At 43.2% G+C, this 18,341-nt stretch overlaps 2 protein-coding genes across 3 annotated transcripts in view; one reads left to right on the forward strand and one right to left on the reverse strand.

The window, feature by feature from the left end:
* lrrn4 (leucine rich repeat neuronal 4) overlaps positions 1 to 18,341 on the reverse strand; it is a 31,620-nt gene that overhangs the window by 2,598 nt on the left and 10,681 nt on the right. The window contains exon 5 of one of the 2 annotated variants that reach the window (XM_033026225.1): positions 15,530 to 17,868. The exons of the other annotated variant lie outside the window; for it this stretch is intronic. Within the exon in view, the coding sequence (XP_032882116.1) occupies positions 15,804 to 17,868 (2,065 nt within the window). The 3' untranslated portion in view covers positions 15,530 to 15,803. Of the gene's footprint in view, positions 1 to 15,529; positions 17,869 to 18,341 lie in introns of those variants that run through there. 2 annotated transcript variants of the gene reach the window in all.
* The window catches only part of crls1 (cardiolipin synthase 1), a 48,127-nt gene continuing 32,522 nt past the window's right edge, over positions 2,737 to 18,341 (forward strand). Inside the window, exons 1-2 of the mRNA XM_033026228.1 lie at positions 2,737 to 3,418; positions 7,537 to 7,674. Coding sequence (XP_032882119.1) covers positions 3,044 to 3,418; positions 7,537 to 7,674 — 513 coding nt within the window. The 5' untranslated portion in view covers positions 2,737 to 3,043. The remainder of the gene's footprint in view (positions 3,419 to 7,536; positions 7,675 to 18,341) is intronic.

Here is an 18,341-nt window from a genome sequence, read left to right on the forward strand (position 1 = left end):
ACAATTATTAACACAGTGGGTTTAATCTTTGTGGGCAACTTTTAAAGGGATGTGTTCAGCTACAGGGTAATATTCCTACTGGACAATTGGATGCTGTATTGTTTGTATTGAGGAAAAAGAGTGCGCTGAGGAGGTCATTAAGATTTGGACAGGTTGACAGAGAACACAGGAGACATGTTTGTCATGTTTGAAGGTTAATGAGGCCTTTTTTCCAGCATTGTAAGTGCAACCTACAAATGTGCTTTCTTGAAGCCTGCAATGAAGACAGATGCTGTTGATTTGATCTTCTGCTGTGGGTTGAAGAAAAACAAGATGAAGTCTCCTCTCTTTGATTTTGGTTGATTTCTCCTCAGACAACAAACTTAGAGGTGGCATGAATCAACAAAAGCAACCTGCAATAATTATCAGCATAGGAAGCTGAGAATGACTATCACCATGCCCTCTAGCATTGCAAGATTATATTTTAGATCTTGGTGAGGCCAGAGTCTGAAGGATGACCCTCAAAGTCCAGGTCAGATAGTCCTGACCTGAAATGTTTTTTGTAAAGTCTTAAAAAGGGTTTTGACCGGAAATGTTTGTCCATTCCTTCCGCAGTTGCTGCCTGATCAACATTTTGTGTTTTACCCTCAAAGTACTGTATTGGGACTTATGGTCGGAAAATTCTTACCAACTGCTGCCTTCTCCCATTTCCCTGGTAAACTATTGCAGGTTCTTCAGCTATTGGCACAAAACAGGCTATTTGGCCCAACTGGTCTGCCAACTAAGATGCCTGATCTAAGCTAGATCTGTTATTTTCACACCTTACCCTTCCATATCTTTAGTTCCACTCTCTTGACTCTCAGTCTGAAGAAGGGTCTTGACCTGAAATGTCACCCATTCCTTCACTCCAGAGATGCTGCCTGTCCTGCTGAGTTACTTCAGCATTATGTGTCTATCTTCGGTGTAAACCAGCATCTGCAGTTCCTTCCTAAACATTTAAAGCACATTTGGACAGGTACATGGATAGGAAGGTTTTAGAGGGATATGGGCAAAATGCGGGCAGATGGGACATGTAGATGGGGCATCTTTGTTGGCATAGGCAAGTTGCACTGAAAGGCCTGTTTCAGTGCCGTAAGACTCCAGAATTGAGCATTTAGTGTGGCCCTTGATGGATTGTTGAGTCCATACATCAAAGGTGGTGAATCTGTGGAATTCTTTTATCACAGAAGGCTGTGGAGGCCGTCAATTAATCTTTTTAAGGCAGAGATAGATAGATCAGTCATAGTGTCATACGGTGTGGAAACAGGCCCACATCGGCCAACGTGTCCCAGCTTCACTCGTCCCACCTGCCAGTATTTGGTCCATACCCTCCAAACCTATCCTATCCATGTACCTGTCGAACTGCTTCTTAAATGTTGGGATAGTCCCTGCCTCAACTACCTCCTCTGGCAGCTTGTTCCATACATCCACCACCCTTTGTGTCAAAAAGCTAACCCCTCAGATTCCTATTAAATATTTTCCCCTTCACCTTAAACCTATGTCCTCTGGTCCTCGATTCACCTGCTCTGGGGAAGAGAATCTGGGCATCTATCTACCCGATCTATTCCTCTCATGATCTTATACACCTCTATAAGATCACACCTCAACCGCCTGCGCTCCAAGGAATAAGAGTCCCAGCCTACTCAATCTCCTCTTCATTAGTACGGGTGTCAGGGGTTATGGGGAGGAGAATGGGGTTAGGTGGGAGAGATAGATCAGCCATGAGTGAATGGTGGAGTAGACTTGATGGGTCTAATGGCCTAATTCTACTCCTATCACTTCTGACCTTATGACTCAAACTCACATGTTGCAGTTATATAAGATGTTGGTGAGACCGCATTTAGAATATTGTGTTCAGTTCTGGGCACCATGTTATAGGAAAGATATTGTCAGGCTTGAATGGGTTCAGAAAAGATTTATGAGGATGTTGCCAGGACTCGAGGGTGTGAGCTATAGGGAGAGGTTAAGTAGGCTGAGTCTCTATTCCATGGTGCGTAGGAGGTTGAGGTATACAAAATCATGAGAGGAATAGATCGGGTAGATGCACAGAGTATTTTATCCAGAGTAGGGGAATCGAGGACAGGAGGACACAGGTTCAAGATGAAGGGGAAAAGATTTATTAGGAATCCGAAGGGTAACTTTTTCACACAGGTGGGTGTGTGGAACAAGCTGCCAGAGGAGGTAGTTGAGGCTGGGACTATCCCATCGTTTAAGAAACAATTGGACAGGTACATGGATAGGACAGGCTTGGAGAGTTATGGACCAAGCGCAGGCAAATGGGACTAGTGGAGTCAAGATGCTGGAGTCAAGATGCATCATAGCCTGCTTATGTACTATCTATAAAGAGACTCATGGCATCATCCTTAACATTCTTAACAGTAACATATCTCACCTCGTTCAATCCAATACCCAGAAATCTACAAGACAGCCCTCAGGACACTTTATTTATACTAGAATTAGAGCAAACAAAAATAGCTATCTACAGTCACTATGTCCATGGACTATCCCAGAGTGGAACATCCTTCCTGACACCACCAGGTGTGCACCAACCTTGTCACTCTTCAAGTCACAGCTCGACAAGTTGCACATGGATCATCTCACCAAACTTGCCCGCATAAATATCTAAATAACCCTTTTTGCAACCAGTGTCCATGCTAGCGTAACCTGCACGAGATATCCCAGCTGTTGGCGGTTGTGCACAGCACAAGCAGAAGCAGAGTTGGGCCGAAGGGCGTGTTTCCACTCTGTATCACTCTGTGACTGGTGTTGAGTCCGGTTGACAGCACCTTGGGTGACCTTCAAGCCCCATCTAGTAGCCTCCAGGCGGCTTTGAGAGGAGATTATTTTATTTTGTTCACCCCAGCAGGCGCCTTTGCCTTTAAGCAGGTGCCCTGTCGGCTCGGGTTGGGGGAAGGAGGGGGAGAGTCCCTGTCCTGTCCTGTCCCGGTTCGGGGATGTTCAGTGCGGTGGTTACACGGTGGCGGCGGCGGCTCTCCCACTGACGGCCCTCGGGGGGGGCCAGAGCATGTTGCTGCGCCGATGCCGCTGGACTCTGGGCGGCGTGGGGAAGGTGCTGAGCCGGCCGGGGAGAGGAGGAGGAGGAGGAGGCGGGGGGACGGGGCAGCCGAGGGCAGGCCCAGCGCCAGCGCCAGGCCCCGGCCTCCACCTCCACCAACGCCCGGCCTTACCGCCGCTGCTGCTGCTGCCGCCGCCGCACGTCAGGCTCACGGTTACCTGGTCACGCCCAGGCCCAGGCTCCGGCTGCTTCCCCCGGCACCAGGCCTGCCTCTCCCGCCGCTACGGTGCCGGCAAACCCGCCCCCAAGAGACAAGCGGCCGAACCCTGCTCGTACCCGAGGGCCGAGGAGAGAGCGGCGGCCGGCGCCGGGTCTCCAGAGCTGGTGAGTACGGGCGTTGCAAGATAACGCGGCCCTTCTGCCCCACATGTCCATGCTGGCCCCTCTGTCCTCCACTTCAGACTTGACTCAAACTCAAAGTGCTGGATGGACTCTCTTAATTATAAACTCTCTTGATTCGAACTCTGGTATTACACAGAAAACATGTTTTCTATGGATTACTTATTAGAAACCCCTTCTCCTTACAGAGGTGTGTAAAAACCGTGAGAGAAATTTCAGAAAGATGTTCAGTTGTCAATCCCAAAGTGCTGGATGGACTCAGCTGGCCAGGCAGCATCTGGAGGCATTACTTATTAGAGACCCTTCTTCTTTTAGAGGTGTATAAAATCATGAGAGGAATATAGGAAAGGTGTTGTCAGGCTGGAAAGGGTACTGAGAAGATTTACGAGGATGCTGCCAGGACTCTGGGGCTTGCTTGCGCCTGCTTCAAGATAACGTGGCCCTTCTGCCCCACATGTCCATGCTCCCCCCCCTCCTCAGCTTCAGACTTGACTCAAACTTAAAGTGCTGGATGGACTCAGTGGGTCAGGCAGCATCTGTGGAAGGATTATTGATTAGAGACCTTTAGTGTATAAAATCATGAGAGGAATATAGGAAAGATGGTGTCAAGTTGGAAAGGGTACGGAGAAGATTTACGAGGGTATTGCCAGGACTCGAGGGCCTGAACTCAAGGTTAAGCAGGCTAGGACTCATGGGATACATGGAGCGCAGAAGGATGTGTGATCTTATAGAAGCATATAAAATCATGAGAGGAATGTCTAAGATGTTGGTGAAGCCTCATTTTGAATATTGGGTTCAGTTCTGATGTTAAGCTGGACAGGGTACGGAGAAGATTTATGAGAATGTTGTCAGGACACGATGTCCTGAGCTACAGGGAGAGGTTGAGTAGGCTGGGACCCTATCTCTTGGAGTGCAGGAGGATGAGGGGTGATCTTTTAAAGCTGTATAAAATCATGAGAGGAATAGATCGGGTAGATACACAGTCTCTTGCCCAGAATAAGGGAATCAAGACCCAGCGGACATAAGTTTAAGATGAAGGGGGAAACATTTGATAGGAACCTAAGGAGTAACTTTTTCACACAATGGGTGGTGGGTGTATGGAACGAGCTGCCAGAGGAGATAGTTGAAATGGGACTTTTGCAACGTTTAAGAAGCAACGAGATGGGTATGTGGAAAGGATAAGTTTGGAGGGATATGGCCTAAATGCAGGCAGGTGGGACTAGTGTTGTTGGTACATGTTTGTCTTTGTGGGCAAGTAAGGCCGAAGAACCTTTTTCCACACTGTATGACCCAATGACTCTATAAGCTAGAATACTGTTCGATTCACCTCTATTCCATTGCAGACAATATACTTTTGCCCATGGAACTTGTGCACTACAACACTGAGAACTATATTCTGCACTCTGCAACTTTCCCTTTGATCTACCTGTTGTACAGCTTGGCATGATTGTGTTTATGTGTATCTGATCAAATTGAATAGCACGCTAAACAAAACTTTTCTCTACCTCAGTACAGGTGACAATAATAAACCAGTCTGAAGAAGGGTCCCCGACCTGAAATATCACCTGTCCATTCCTCCACAGATGTTGCCTGACCTGCTGAGTTCCTCCAAAACTTTGTGTTTTGCTCAAGATTTCAGCATCTGCAGTTCCTTATGTCACTATGTTTCATAATCGGTTAACATCACACTCTCTTCCCGTATGTGCTTGAGCAACTTCCCCTTAAACATCACTCGCTTCAACCACTCCCTGCGCTAGTGACTCCAACTCTTTGCCACTTTGGATAAAGCAGTTCTTTTTTTTTAACCATATTCCCTATTGGATTTGTGGCTGACAAATTGGATGTGGAGAGGATGTTTCCACCAGTGGGAGATTCTAGAACCAGAGGGGACAGTCTCAGAATAAATACATGTACCTTTGGAGAGGAGATGCGGAGGAATTTCTTTAGTCAGACGGTGGTGAATTTGTGGAATTCATTGCCACAGACTGCTGTGGAGGCCAAGTCATTGGGTATTTTTAAGGCGAGGATTGACAGATACTTGATTGGTAAGGGTGTCAAAGGTTATGGGAAGGCAGGAGAATGAGGTTGAGAGGGAATGTTAGATCAGGCATGATTGAATGATGGAGTAGACTCTACGGGACAAATGGCCTACTTCTGCTCCTATGGATTATGGACATATGAACTGACCATCACATGTTCATGGCTTCAACTTGGTACCATCACTGCGAATGCTGCTTTTACTGATGAGAAAGATCATGCAGGCTCATAGGATACGATCATTTGCTGAAGTACCAACTAGGTTTGAATTCATTTGGGAAGGGAAGCCAAAATACTATTAATGTGTAGGAAGGAACTGCAGATGCTGGTTTACATTGACGATAGACACAAAATGCTGGAATAACTCAGCGGGTCAGGCAGCGTCTGTGGAACGAAATGGACACATTCTCCCACCACCACTTTCACCCTGTTCCTTTCACCACCTTCCACTCATCTCGCACCCCACCCACTTTAAATCCCCCATTTTCACTTTTATCCCCCGCCCCCCCTCTTACCGCTCCCCTGACCCCTTCCACCCATACCCCTCCCTCCCTCCTGCATTACATTTCACTACTTTTCTTTAATTATCTGACAACTTTTAATCTCCAATTTGCCCTATAGCCTTTGTCACCTTGTACCTGTACCTTGTACCTTGTGATCGTCACTTCCGCAGAGTCCACCAGGGACTATACTGGAAGTTGGAAAATTTTATACTGGACAATTTTTACATTTATCAAGCCAATTAACCTACAAACGTGTACGTCTTTCGAATGTGGGAGAACGTACAAACTCTGTACAGACAGCACCCGTAGTCGGGATCGAACCCAGGTCTCCGGCGCTGCATACGCTGTAAGGCAGCAACTCTACCGCTGTGCCACCGTCACTATTTCTATCGAACTGACAATCAGCCTTCGCCCCTTGAAACAAAGAACTATAGATGCTGGTTTATTAAAAAAATGACACAAAGTGCTGGAGTAATTCAGCGGGTCAGGCAGCAACTCTGGAGGACAGGAATAGATGATGTTTTGAGTCAGGACCTTCTTCAGACTGTAGGTGACATTTTGTGTTGCTTCAGATGGGTCTGAAGCATCCCGTCCCAAAAGGTCATCTATCCATGTTTTCCAGAGATACTGTCCGACCCCTTGAGTTACTCCAGCATTTTGTGTCCTTTTCTGTAAGCCCTCACCTATTACCTGTTGTCACTTGTCAGGCTTTGCCTCACCCCCACCTCTCTTGTCCAGCTTTCCGTTCCCTGGTCCATCAGTCTGAAGTTCTTGGTGTCACTTCACAAATTACAATACCTCAAATGTATCTAAATTAAACTCTGTGTTCCTCGGCCCACTTACCTGCAGTAATTCTTTACTGTCAATGATGATACTTATTTTAGTGTCACTTACAAATTTACAAATCATTCTCTTCCAAATCATTGATGTAGATGACAAACTATAATGGACTCAGCATTGAGCCCTGAGGCACATTATTGCTCATGTGGCTCCATCCGGAAAACAATCTTCCACCATCACCTTCGAGCACCAAGCCACCTGTGTATCCATTTAGCTAGCTCTCCCTGGATCTCATACAATCTAACCTTCCAGAGCAGGCTACCATGCGGAACCTTATCAAAGGCCTTGCAGAAGACCAATTAGATTATATCTACCTCCTTGCTATTATCGACCTTCTTGGATACAGCTTCGAAAAGTCAATCAAATGCTTGAGACATGATCTTCCATGCACAAAGCCATGCTGACTATCCATAACCAACTCTTGTCTTTCCAAATGCATGTACCTTTCAGAATCCCCTCAAGTGACTTGCCTACCACAGACATGAGGCTTACTATAGTTCCTAAGATTTTCTTTGCAGCCCTTATTGTATAAAGGAACATTAGCCACCCTTCACTCTTTAGTTTTAGGGTGGCACGGTGACACAGCGGTAGAGTTGCTGCCTTATAGTACAAGAGACCTGGGTTCGATTCCGACTGAGGGCATTGTCTGTATGGAGTTTGTACGTTTTTTGTGGTGAGCTGGACTATATATGAAAATAATAAATTTGTTTTATTTGTTTGCAGTATGAAAATCCATGGACAATTCCAAACCTACTCTGTATGGCAAGAATTGGCTTGTCACCATACTTGGGTTACCTAATAGTAGAAGAAGAATTCAACCTAGCTCTTGGTCTTTTTACGTTGGCGGGCATTACTGATCTGGTGAGTAACTAACTCTGCGATCAAATGGACACCTTTTGTTAACCTAATTACCTTGGACCATATGTTATTCAAATTTGCAACGTCTCTTGGACATCTTGGGCAAAACCTGCACAGTGAATGGTCGGACTCTGAGAAATGCTGTAGAGCAGAGGGATGCAGTAATACAGAAACAGTTCGTTGAAAGTGGCATCATATGTAGATAGGGTAGTCAAAAAGGCTTTTGGCACATTGGTCTTCATTGGATTCATCCCAACGATAATGGGTTTTTTTACACTCTAAACCCAGATGGATAAACCATGAAAATCATCTTGGACTCTCATATCTGGAAACAATATTAGACAATTCCAATTTGATTATCATCTTATCATAAGCCTCTTAATGAAATTGATGTGAATGTTTTCTTGAATTTATTTTGAAACATTGTTTCTCAGCTGTTTTAGTTCAACCCAAATTGCCTTCATCATTAGATATCACCTTTTATGCTGCTCTGATTATTTTTTTTGTGGACAATCCAAGTGTAAAGGAGCAAATTCTGTTTATGAATACAATAACTGAAGTTTCTTATCTACTGTGCATACCACCATAATAAGCTTGACATATTTCAACGTTAAAAAAAGTATTATTTCTAATTGTCAATTTTTTGAATTTTTTGATTAAATCACAATTTTCCTTTTTCCATGTCTAAACTTGGAGTTACTAATTTGCTGCTTAACTATTATTTGTGAGCTATAAATATATTAATTCATTCTCATGCTGTTAGAGAATACAAGCAAAATAGGTCCATTCTAGACATGGAAACTGTGGGAAGTATTTGGGACCATGGAACATGCTAGTTTACTCCAGGGGCGGAAATCACGGGGGGGGGGGGGGCATGGGGGACACGTCCCCCTCTGTTTTGAAAGGTGGGGGACATCCCCCCCAAGTTTTTGTAATCCGGATTTTAAAACCTGGTGAAATCTCCGCTTTCCGCGAGACAGTGGGGGTGGGACTGCTGATCGAGGGCGCTGATTGGACGAGAGACGTTGGTCAGCAGGCAATGGGGGCGGGACATGATGATTCAGCGAGATCATTGGAGGAGGGAGGAGTGGGGGGGAAGGTGGAACCTGAGGATAGAATGCGGTGATTGGAGGAGGGAGACGTGGCACAGACCTGTGCCTCATCTGCAGCCAGGATCGATCCCGGTCTCCGGCGCTGTCCCGTTCCCACCCGAGTGCCCCCTCCCCACGGGTGGCCAGAGAGGTCGGGAGTCAGACGGGAGCGATGCCCCCAGGCCCACAGCCAGCTCAGAGAAGCAGCGCTAAACCTAGCTCAATTCTGCTTGTCCCGCCAGATTAACCTTCAGCCCTGCCTGCACTTGCGGGAAATATGGCCAGCGTGGAGAAGCAGCGCTGGTGTCCCGTCAGTCCAGGCAGGGCTGTAGTTAACCCGGCGAGACAGGCAGAGTTGAGCTGCATTTAGCCCTCGATTGAGCCTCCGAAGCCTCGCACGTGTGTGTGTGTGTGTTGTGTGTGTGTGTGCGCATGCGCGCACGGCCGGCAAAAAATTGTGTCCCCCCTGTCCCCCGTCCCCTCCATATTTTGATAGCGATTTCCGTGTCTGGTTTACTCCACTACTTCCCACGTGAATGTTGCCACAATAGTTCTGTGAACTAATTCTGGGGAAAAAAAACTGGGGAAAAAATAATTATCTTGCACCTCTGTTGTTTAGAAAAATTTCAGTTTGGTAAATGTAAGATGTTCGGAAATGTTTATTACGTTCCCAAATTCTTTACCACTTCCACTCTGTCTATGGTTCAGTGTTGAATAAGTAGGAACTTATTTTATGCCCAATGCAAAAACTTTAAATAGCTCATCAAAGCTGCATAGTATTCAGAAAAATTCTGTTCTGCAAGGCAAGATAAATTCAATACTAGGATTTGTAGCTCTGTACAAGCAATTATTAGTCATAGTATGTGTCCTGCATGGATGTAGCTAAATTATTCTGTTGTGTTTTGACAATGTACAACATTTCTAGTATGAGAACAAAGATAAGATATTCTATCTGTTGGTTTTGGAAGAAGATAACATCAGTACATTTGAGCATGGCATTTGATTAGATCCTTTCTGAGGAAGAATGGCATGTTGATATGCTTATATAAGATGATATTAGCTTATCAGTTGCTTCATCTGTTTGCTCCATTTCATCTTGATTAATATGTCTTGATATCCCTTGATACTGCCAAATGCAGTTGCAGAAGGGGAAGTCTTTTCCACAACCTCAAGACATCCCGAAGAGTTTAATTGTCAGCCAAAGTAGTTTAAGGCATCACTGTTACAAAAAAATTCAGCAATAGCTTGCACAGAATGTAATAAGATAACTGAAGACAGACATACAATGCTGGATAAACTGCAATGGGTGACGTTTCGGGTTGAGACCCTTCTTCGAAACATTGCTCATCCCTTCTCTCCAGAGATGCTGCCTGTCCCGCTGAGTTACTCCAGCATTTTGTGTCTATCTTCGTTTTAAACCAGCATCTGCAGTTCATTCCTACGCAATAAGAAAACTACTTGATAATCTGTTCAAAACAGTGTTAGGGAACCATTTGCATTCATCTTTGAGGCTGCATGGAACTTGGGTTTAATGTTTCATTTCAAATGTGAAACTTCCAAATGTGTGTTTTCATTGAGGATAGGCAACTTCAAATGAGGATAAGCAAATATATTAGTTAACCTGAACAAGCAACTGGTGTCTCACTGTATAATATGTTTCTCATTCATATTGAGAGTGTAGATATAAATAATTTATAAGTAAGCAAACTTTATTGGTTAGACTTGTAAAGTTGCCTTGTAAGCGGTAATGGTGCAGAATGAATATTTTCAGTGGAAATATTCTTCCGGCTTTTCATTTCATATAGTAATCCATATATTTCTCTTTTGCTTGTAGTTATTGAAGTTCTGCAATAATAAATATGTTGTACTTTTACAGCATTACAGAGCAAATCACAAGTTACTGATGCAGTGACATAAGAGTTAAGAGCACAATACACTTAATTTTTTTAATGTAACATTGCTTTTAGCTGGCCTAAAGGAGGATGACATATAAAAGGTTAGAATATGCATGCTTTGTTCTGTTTTATGTAAACTAAATTCATGAAGAATTGATGACTCCAGAGTTCTCAACATCCAAATTGTGAACCATACCGATGTTGGGGAAGTCCAGGACAAGGGGTCACAGCTTAAGGATAGAGGGGAAATCCTTTAGGGCCGAGATGAGAAAAAAAATGTTCACACAGAGAGTGGTGAATCTCTGGAATTCTCTGCCACAGAAGGTAGTTGAGGCCAGTTCATTGGCTATATTTAAGAGGGAGTTAGATGTGGCCCTTGTGGCTAAAGGGATCAGGGGGTATGGAAGGCAGGTAGAGAAGGCAGGTACGGGATACTGAGTTGGATGATCAGCCATGATCATATTGAATGGTGGTGCAAGCTCGAAGGGCCGAATGGCCTACTCCTGCACCTATTTTCTATGTTTCTATGTCCTTCAGGCACCTTTACCCAAAGTGAAATATTGCTTGTTGGTTCATTTAAAAAAATATATTAAGCTTATTCCAACAACATTGGAGTATAATTTAAAAGTAATACTGTCTGAAGTGACTTTTTCAAACAGTGACATTGTGCTGGACCGCATAGTCCAGTATAGACATTTCGCCCTGTGTATTGGGCAGTTTTAATATATTTTAAAATATATATTTTTTGTAAAGCCATTCACAAATGGGAGTCTTTTAACTTTTGGCTGTTAAACTAAGAAATGTAAAAATGTCCTTGCATCAAATATTGCAATGATTTTGCTGTGATTGGTATAAACTATTTTAACTAGTATGGAATTGAGCACTGAAATAATGAACAATTACTGGGCCAACTTTTTTTTCAACTATGTTGACTAAAAGATTTCTTGTACATTATTATTTCTGGATCATAATAGTACTCAAAACAAGAATCCAATGAAAGCATCAAAGTTTTTTTTTGTTGAAATAATAAACCCAGATGAGAAAAGTAACTTGTTCTTGATCATTAAGTAAACACATGTTAAATGCTAGTTTGTAACATAAAAAATCTTTTTCTGCAGTAGTATTTATTTGTAGCGAGTTTTAAACCTTCGTATGAATTTACCATTTCAAAATATGCAAATGTCTTAATTTTCAATATAATTAAAGTTGCATGCTATATTGTCCTTGCTTAAAGTTGGTTAATTGTTGTGTTCAACTATGAGTAATTTCCTCGTTATAGTTGCAGTTAATGTATTTCCAATTTTTAAATGATTAGATATGCTGTTTCATGAAGAATGGCGAAGAGTCTTTTACAATTCAACTTCTCTTCCAACTTGGACACACAGCTCTTTGATTTGCCCCAGATTGCTTGCAAAATATTCTAAGCAGAAACCTAGCTTCCTGATCTGAGGCTCAACTCCAATTATCATAGTACAACCACTTCCCGAACCAAGTCTCGAACTTGACTTGTTGATGGCAAGTTAGAGAATAGCTCCTCTGTTACTGCCACTCCTTTATATTATCCAATGTATAGGTAGTCAGGTTACTTTTCTTCTCGTGAAGTTCTTGTTTGGATTTGCTGGTGGTTCTGTAGCCTACCCTTTCAATTGGATGTACCTTTCTTGTCTGCATTAATTAACTGAAATTGATTGACCTGTGGCGCAAATAGTTTTGGCTTTATGTTATTATTCTTTCCTCTGGGTTCAAGTCTTCTCTAATTAGCTTTGAGCTTTGGGTCCTTTGGCCCAACTTGCCCATACCCATGTCATCCCATCAACTAGTCCCATTTGCTTGCGTTTGGCTCGTATCCCTCGAAACCTTTCCAACCCATATATCTGTCCAAATGTATTTTAAACATCATTAATGTACCTGCCTCATCCATTGCATCTCACAAAGGTTGGCATCAATTAAATTGGCTGAGGTCTATTGAGTGTTGTTGTTCATTATGCAAGTGGTGGAAGCCTGAACAATAGAGTTGCTTTGAAGGATTTAGCCAAGTTATTAGCTAGTACAAATATACTTGAGTACTAGAAATGTTGTTTAAAACCCGCACCTTTACATAAAATATTATTTAATATTTAAAAACTTAAATGGATGTAAGATTGTAAAATGCAGATGCCCTATAACGTTTTTTATAAACTAGAAGTGGATTTTCAGAAAAGCATGTCAGATAGTGAATTCTGCTCAAAGGTACTTTTGAATCAAATGCATGAGAACTCTTTAGTTGGAGGTTGGATATATTGAAGGTGGTTATGAATAAAAAGCAAACATTCGTCAGAGTCTGCAGTGTCCCCAATCACCTGTACATGTTAAAAAAACAAAACACTGCAACCATTCAATGGAAAGGCAGTATCCGTGGAAGAATTTAATAATTAATATTTCTGGTTCTATAATGTAGATCAAAACTTTAAAAAGGAAACCCAGCAGGTCAAGATATTTAAAACAACAGCCTGATTATTTTTCAAATTGGAAGGCTGGGACCCCCATTGGGTCCCAGTTTCACACGGGAGGGCTGTTCCCCCAACGCAATATTCCACCTCTCCACCAATTCCACAAGGGGGGGGTGGGGCTTTCTGGAGCGCTAGTATGGGTGTTGTGAGCTGAAGGGACTGGTTTCCTGAGGGCTAGTATGGACATTGTGGAATGGATTATTGGGCTGGCGGCTCAGTCACTCAAGCCTGGTGTGCTGGCAGCTCACTCCCTCGAGGCTGGTGGGCTGGAAGTTGACACGGCTATTCCTTGAAATGCCACTTCAAGCAGGGTGCAAGGCCACCAAATTCAAGTGCAGTTTCATGCCACCAAGCAGGGTGCAAGGCCAGCAAATTCAAGTGCAGTTTCATGCCACTTCAAGCAGGGTGTAAGGTCACCAAATTCAAGTGCAGTTTCATGCCACTTCAAGCAGGGTGCAAGGCCACCAAATTGAAGTGCAGTTTCATACCACTTCAAGCAGGGTGCAAGGCCACCAAATTCAAATGCAGTTTCATACTATTTCATGCAGGGTGCAAGGCCACCAAATTCAAGTGCAGTTTCTGACCACTTCAAGCAGGGTGCAAGGCCACCAAATTGAAGTGCAGTTTCATACCACTTCAAGCAGGGTGCAAGGCCACCAAATTCAAATGCAGTTTCATACCATTTCATGCAGGGTGCAAGGCCACCAAATTCAAATGCAGTTTCATACCATTTCATGCAGGGTGCAAGGCCCCACATTCAAATGCAGTTTCATACCATTTCAAGCAGGGTGAATCCACACTAAACACCACACTCTGTTCAATAGACATTCAGTGTGTTCAGTTGATTCACAGCTCAGACAGTCGTGACCTCTCCCTCCCCCATCTTGCAGAGATTGAGCCACACCCACACTTCTGGATTTTATAATCCCTCCCCCCTCCCACCGGAAGGGGCACGGCCTTCATGGCGTGATTGACAGGAGAGAGATTCTCAACATTTTTTAAACACATAACACTTTTATTTTTCATTGATGGGAAGACTCCTCTGCACCTGATCAGCGGAGGAGGACCGAGTAAGATGGCCAAAAATCACAGCCGCAAGTGGTAGCGTTTTATCTAAAATCAATATACAGTGCAAACAGGAAGTTGGCAAGTTTAAACTTTTAACCATTTACTGTGCTTTATTTCAAACCAACCACCACCAACCATTTGCTGTGCTTTATTTCAAACCAACCACATTTTCATTTTCAAACTATATTAAGGGCACTCAAGGTCAGTAAAACCACACTCACAGTTTAGTAGACATGTGTACAGTGTTATTCACAGCTCAGACTGAGAGAGTTGACCCTCTCGATTCCCCCATCTTGCAGAGACTGACTGAGGCACTCAACACTTCCGGGTTTTATAGTCCCTCCGAAGGGGCGTGGCCTTCAGGAGAGAGAATCTCAACAATTTTTAAACATGAATAACTCTTTTATTTTTCATGAATGGGAAAAATCCTCTTGTCCTGCGCAGCGGAGGGGAACTCTGAGTAAGATGGCCAAAAATCACAGCCGTAAGTGGCAGCGCTTTTTCTAAAGTCAATATTCAGAACACCAGGAAGTGGTCAACATCAGACTTTTAGTAATATAGACAGCACAGGAACAGATCCTTTGGCCCAACTTGTCCTTGCAGACTGAGATCTCCCATCTGTTAGACCCATTTACCTGTGTTTGGTCCATACAGCTCTAAATCATTCCTACCCATCTACCAGTCCAAGTGTATTTTAGATATTCTTTTTGCACCAACCTCAACTCCTTGCTCTGGCAGCTCGATCCATATACTGACCACCCACTGTGTGAAAATTTGCCGCTCGGATTTCTATTAAATTTCCCCTCTCTATACCCTCAAGTACATGATTATTCTACCTTGGGTAAAATACTCTGCATTCACCCTATCTATTCCCATCATGATTTTATACACCTCAGCCTCTTGCTGTCCAAAAAATATAAGTCCTAACCTGTTCATCCTCTCTTTATAGTTCTGACCCTCGAGTCCTGGCAGCATCCCAGTAAATCTTCTTCAGGCTTAATAGCATCTTTCCTAAAACAGGATGATTAAAACTGAACACAATACTCCAAGGTAGACAAAAGTGCTGGAGAAACTCAGTGGGTGCAGCAGCATCTATGGAGCAAAGGAAATAGGCAACGTTTCGATTTCCCAGCATCTGCAGTTCCTTCTTAAACACAATACTCCAAGTATGCCTCACCAGTGCCTTTCACAATTTTGTTATTTACTCTCGGTCCTCTCTTGAAGCACATGCTGTATCTCACAATCAATTCAATCAATAAAAATGAATCCAATTTGTATTAAGCATTGTTGTTTTAAAGACCAGTGGCGATGTTTCTCACAGTATAAATCTTTTTATTTTCCAAAGAAGCGCATACAGGAGATGTATTGTTTCATTTCACGTACAAGTATTTAATTTCTTCCGGCTAGCAAGGTGAATAAATGATTCATTAAAAATCTGTATCTTCTACCCTTTCTGAGAGGACTCTTATAAATTACAGTAGAGATTGCTAAAGTACAATGAAGTAAATTCCAAAATGTTGCTATAAATTGCTACATTATTACATTTTTTTTGGGTGGAGGTTCCCTCAGAGTTATTTTAAGTTTTAATGTTAGAGAATCTGTTCAGAGTCTGGGGTTCTTGAGCGTATTGTTCTTGAATCTGCCAGCTCCAGATGGTCATCAAATGCTGGATTTTGCAAGCTGAGGGGATCCAAGCTTATGCTGGATAAATTGATCAATCGTCTCTTTTGGTGAATTTTGCACAAGCAAAAAGACAGAATAACTACAAGTATGAAGAGAATGACAATAATGACAGTAGACGTTATATAAAAAATATTATTGTAGTTTGGCTTAGTCTTGAATATATAGCAGGGGCCTTTTGAGGGCCAGATGCTGCTTGCAGTACTTGATCCTGCATTATTCACAGCCACCACACAAGTGTGATAAGTACTGTCTGCAGTAAGGTCGCGCAAGGTATATCTCCGATATGTTGGTTTGATGGTGTCCGTCTTGTACAAACGCCTGTTCTCGTCTGATTGATAGATAATATAGTAATACAGCACTGTGGAACTAGGCGAGCACCAGTAGATTTCGGCTGCATTGTCTGAAATCTTAATAACCTTCTGTATCTTCACTGACTCTGGGATGACGTCTTCCCCAGTTGTGGCAGGGCAACGGCAGTCTGTCAAATGTTGCAGCTCATGACAAGGTACCTGCCAGTGTCTACATGGATCATAATTACAGTCACCGGGTAGAGGACTTGTGATTTCCTCTTTTTCCAAAGACTCTGCATCATCGGCATCGTCAATCACTATAAATTTCGGTCCCTTTTTGGTGGTGGAGACAGTGGAGCGTGCTGGTGTTGTTGAAGTTTGCAATGTCATTGCTGGGTAATGCTTAGTGCTAGCTTTCTCTCGGTTAATAGATGGGTAATATTTGTGGGCAGTTTGCACCCTGGTAATGGTCAGGTTCCGTTCATGCCCAGTTTGGTTTCTGATTGTCCCATTGGGTTCGGTTCCAGTTTGATCCACGATGGTCAGGTAGGGCTTGGTCCCAGTATGATCGCTGGTTGTTGGTGAGTGCGATTTGATCGCTGTATGGTCTCCAATTGTTGCTGGGTGGGGTGTGGTCGTAGTTTGATCTGTGGTTGTCGTGGAAAGTTCAGTCACAGTTTCATCTCTGGCTGTCGATAGGTGAAGTTCAGTCTCAAAGGGTTTTCCGGTTGTTGAGTAAGGCTTGATCACCATTTGATCTCCACTTGTCGTTGAGTTAGATTCAGTCACAGTTTGGTCTCTGATTTTCATGTAAGACTCAATCACAGTTTGATCCCTGGTATTTGAGTACGGCTCTGTCACAGTATGCTCTCTGGTTATTGAGTACGGCTCTGTCACAGTTTGCTCTCTGGTTATTGAGTACGGCTCGGTCACAATTTGATTTCTGGTTATCGAGTAAGGTTCAGTCACAGTTTGATCTCTAGTTATCGAGTAAGGTTCAGTCACAGTTTGCTCTCTGACTGTTGGTGGGTGAAGTTTGATCCGTGTTTGATCTCTGATTGTTGGGTACGTTTTGGTGTCTGTTTGAACTCTGTAGGTTGTTGAGTAAGATCCAGATGCCATTTGCTCTCTGGTGGTTGTAACAGGGCTGGGCCTAATTTGATATCTGCTTTTCAGTTTGGATTTAGTTCTGGTTTGACTTCTGACTGTTGTCAGTGGGTAACGTTTGGACGGGCTTTTATTTCTGGAGGTTGTTGGGTAAGTACTTGCCTCCATACGATCTCTGGTAGTTGTTGAATAAAGTTCAGGAGCCACTTGATCTCTGGTTGTGGTGGGCAGCGTTGTTGACATATTAAGCCTTGATTTAATTTTATTCCAAGCTTGATATTTTTGTATGGCACTTTCTTCAGTTGGTAAAGAACCAGGGCTTGACTTGGAAGACGTGTAAAGAAACGTTTTCAGCAGGTTTGTACTCTCTGTGAAAGATGAGGTGATGCTGATTTTAGACCTAGTTGAACTTGGTGTTGGTAATTTGCTGCTTGCATTGACAATAGTTTGTGTAGATCTGACATTAGGCTGTAATTTTTGCATGGAGTTTTCATTTCTGTTGCATTGATCAATGAGGAATGCCAATAAGATCTTTTTTTGTCGACCACTCTTTATACATCTGGTATCATTTGTTCTGTTGCACAGAGAGGAAGATGTGTTACATAACAAAAAGAATCGAGGTCAATGATTTGATCAAAAGATTACATTTCACTGCATATTCTTCACCACTCATAATTGTGCCAGAATATTAGGAGAGGCATGGATAGGGTAGATAGTCAGAACCTTTTTCCCCAGGGTGGAAATGTCCAACACTAGAGGGCATAGCTGTAATGTATGAGGAGAAAAGTTTAATGGGGATGTGCGGGGGAATGTTTTTTTACACAGTGGTGGGGACCTGGAACGCATTGCCAGAGGTGGTGGTGGTGGAGGAGGCAAATACGATAGTAGTGTTTAAGAGACTTTTAGTTAGAAATGCATGAAAGTGCAGGGAATAGAGGGATTATGGATCACGTGCAGACAGATGAGATCAGTTCAGCTAGGCATCTTGCTCGGCACATACATTGTGGGTCGAAGAGTCCGTTCCTTTGTTGTACTGTTCTATGTTCA

This window comes from Amblyraja radiata, chromosome 8 (assembly GCF_010909765.2).
Source record: "Amblyraja radiata isolate CabotCenter1 chromosome 8, sAmbRad1.1.pri, whole genome shotgun sequence".
In the NCBI taxonomy this organism is placed as follows: Eukaryota; Metazoa; Chordata; class Chondrichthyes; order Rajiformes; family Rajidae; genus Amblyraja; species Amblyraja radiata.